General features: G+C 56.5%; 1 protein-coding gene across 1 annotated transcript in view; it reads right to left on the bottom strand.

Annotated features, from left to right (window-relative positions):
• Positions 1–526: 526 nt before the first annotated feature.
• Pla2g4e (phospholipase A2, group IVE) overlaps positions 527–2051 on the bottom strand; it is a 56257-nt gene continuing 54732 nt past the window's right edge. Inside the window, exons 19-20 of the mRNA XM_013009988.1 lie at positions 1502–1688; positions 527–747 (exon numbers count right to left, since the gene is read on the bottom strand). Of these exons, the coding sequence (XP_012865442.1) occupies positions 527–747; positions 1502–1688 (408 nt within the window). The remainder of the gene's footprint in view (positions 748–1501; positions 1689–2051) is intronic.

Below are 2051 nucleotides of genomic sequence, written 5' to 3'. Positions count from 1 at the left end.
GAAGGAAGGAAGGAAGGAAAGAACTCATAGTGCGAGCCCACTGAGAGGTGCTGCTGCATTGAGTTTCTCAGTGACATCCCACCCCACCCTACCCTACCCGTCACCAGGTCACCTCCCTGCACCCCAGCCCCTGAATCTGTGAGCCAGAGTTGCAGGTCTGATGTTGCCTAGTGCTTTCCCGATGCTGGGCGCTGAGATCTGAGCCTAAGAACACATTACTTTAAGTAATCTAAGTGCTCCTCAGTCTTCCCGTGTACTCCCCTGGGCTGGTGTGGGAGGAGGGGGGCGCTCAGGGGAGAGCTGGGGGACCTCCACCTCAGGCTCTGAGTCTGAGGTCTCTTTCGCAGTCCACATTTTGCTGGCTGCATTGGAGCTACGGCTGGAGCCTGGGGCCATGGGACCCCTCCCTGCGGTGATATGAACCCCCCGACAGGCCTTACTCCCCTTAGTCTCACTCCCCTTTGAAATCTGTACCCTGGCCGACCCCACAAGACGGCACCACTGGAGAGACAGGCCTTCCTGGAGCCTAGGGCGCACATGGGTTCCTCGGGCACTTCTTCCTCTCCACCGCCATCCGGAGGGCCTGAAGGAGCTTGTCTTTGTTATTCAGGATGTTGTATTCCGAGAGTTTCACCAGCTTGTCAAAGGCAGCCTCGGTGTAGGTCAGCTCCTTGGTGGCATATGGAGATTTGGGGCCATAGATGTTCAGTTGGCCCAGCTCCAGCTCCTCAGGACTCCGCTCCACGCCTACGGCAGCAGGAGAGTTGCTGTCAGCCCTTAGTACATGAAAACTGTGAACATTTGCTTCTCTGGCCCCCCCAACTGCGTGAACACTTGCCGTGTGTGGTGGCACATGCCTGTAATCCCAGCCCTCAGGAGGCTGAGGCATGGAGGATGGAAAGTTCCAGACTAGCCTGGGCTATATAGCAAGTTTCTGTCTAAAAAAATAAAATAAAGACAAGAAAGGAAAGGAAGTGCGCGTGCGAATGCACACTCACAGAGGCTCCTGCGCACCTCTGGGCTCCTCGGAGCAGGACAGGGTGTAGGATTTCCCTAGCATCCCACAGTGCTGGACATACAGTTGAATGTCAGTAAATGTGGCGGAGTGCAGTGGCTTATGCCTACTGCCCCAGCAACTTAGGAGTCAAAGAACAGGAGGATCTCAGTTGGAGGCCAACTCAAGGAAAAAGTGGGAATTTTTTCCCAACCAATAAATGCGGGGCGTGGTGACATGCGCTGTAACCCTGCCGAGGCTGGAGGCTCGCGCGTGGGAGATCTAGGCAAGCCTGGGCAAAAATCAGTAAGTCCCAGCCTGAAAAATAAAGGCACAGCACAAGAGGTAGAGCATCCGCCTTAGCAAGCATGGAGCCTTGAGTTCTAATCCTCGGCAGTGCAGTGCCGAGGAAGGAGGTGGGGGGAGGAGGGGAGGGTTAGAAGGTTTCCCTGAGTCTAGAGACAAGAGCTCTCAGGCCCTGGGCAAGCTCTGGGCCTAGCAGCTCACCTGGTGCTTTGTACTTTTGGAAGGTGTCGTTGACAAGTGGGAAGAAAGCCACGATGGGGGCCGTGGGGTCCTGAGGCTGCTCCAGCACGTAGCACTCCTCTAAGTGTTTGTCGTCGCCTTCCTGGAACTGGTATCTGGGGAAGGGGATGCGCTGCTCCGTGCAGTACTCGCAGGTCTGCTTCAGAGGCTGAGAGAGCACAGGACGCGTGTGGTGTGGCTGCCGCGCGTGGAGCCTGCTGGGTGCCGCCTCCTGACGCTCCCGGCCAGCACCTCCCACCCCCCAGCCGCTGGGCCAGTCTGTGGTCTTTTCTTCGGAGGTTGATTTTAACTTTTTTTGAGGGGGAAGGTGCTGGGGTTCGAACCCAGGGCCTCGCCCTTGCTAGATTCTGGCTCTACCACCGAGCCATGCCTCCAGTGAATTGTGGTTACATTTAGGCAAAAGGCAGGTTAGCACAAACAGCCAGGGCTAAACAGGTGCAATTCCAGCTGTGAGTGCCTTTCCCAAATGCTTGTAGAAGTCCTGCTGAGAGGTTTCATCCCCCTCCCCCCC

The sequence above is a fragment of the Dipodomys ordii genome, unplaced genomic scaffold (assembly GCF_000151885.1).
Source record: "Dipodomys ordii isolate 6190 unplaced genomic scaffold, Dord_2.0 Scaffold11, whole genome shotgun sequence".
NCBI classification, from domain to species: domain Eukaryota; kingdom Metazoa; phylum Chordata; class Mammalia; order Rodentia; family Heteromyidae; genus Dipodomys; species Dipodomys ordii.
This window is presented reverse-complemented; position numbering and strand designations above follow the sequence as displayed.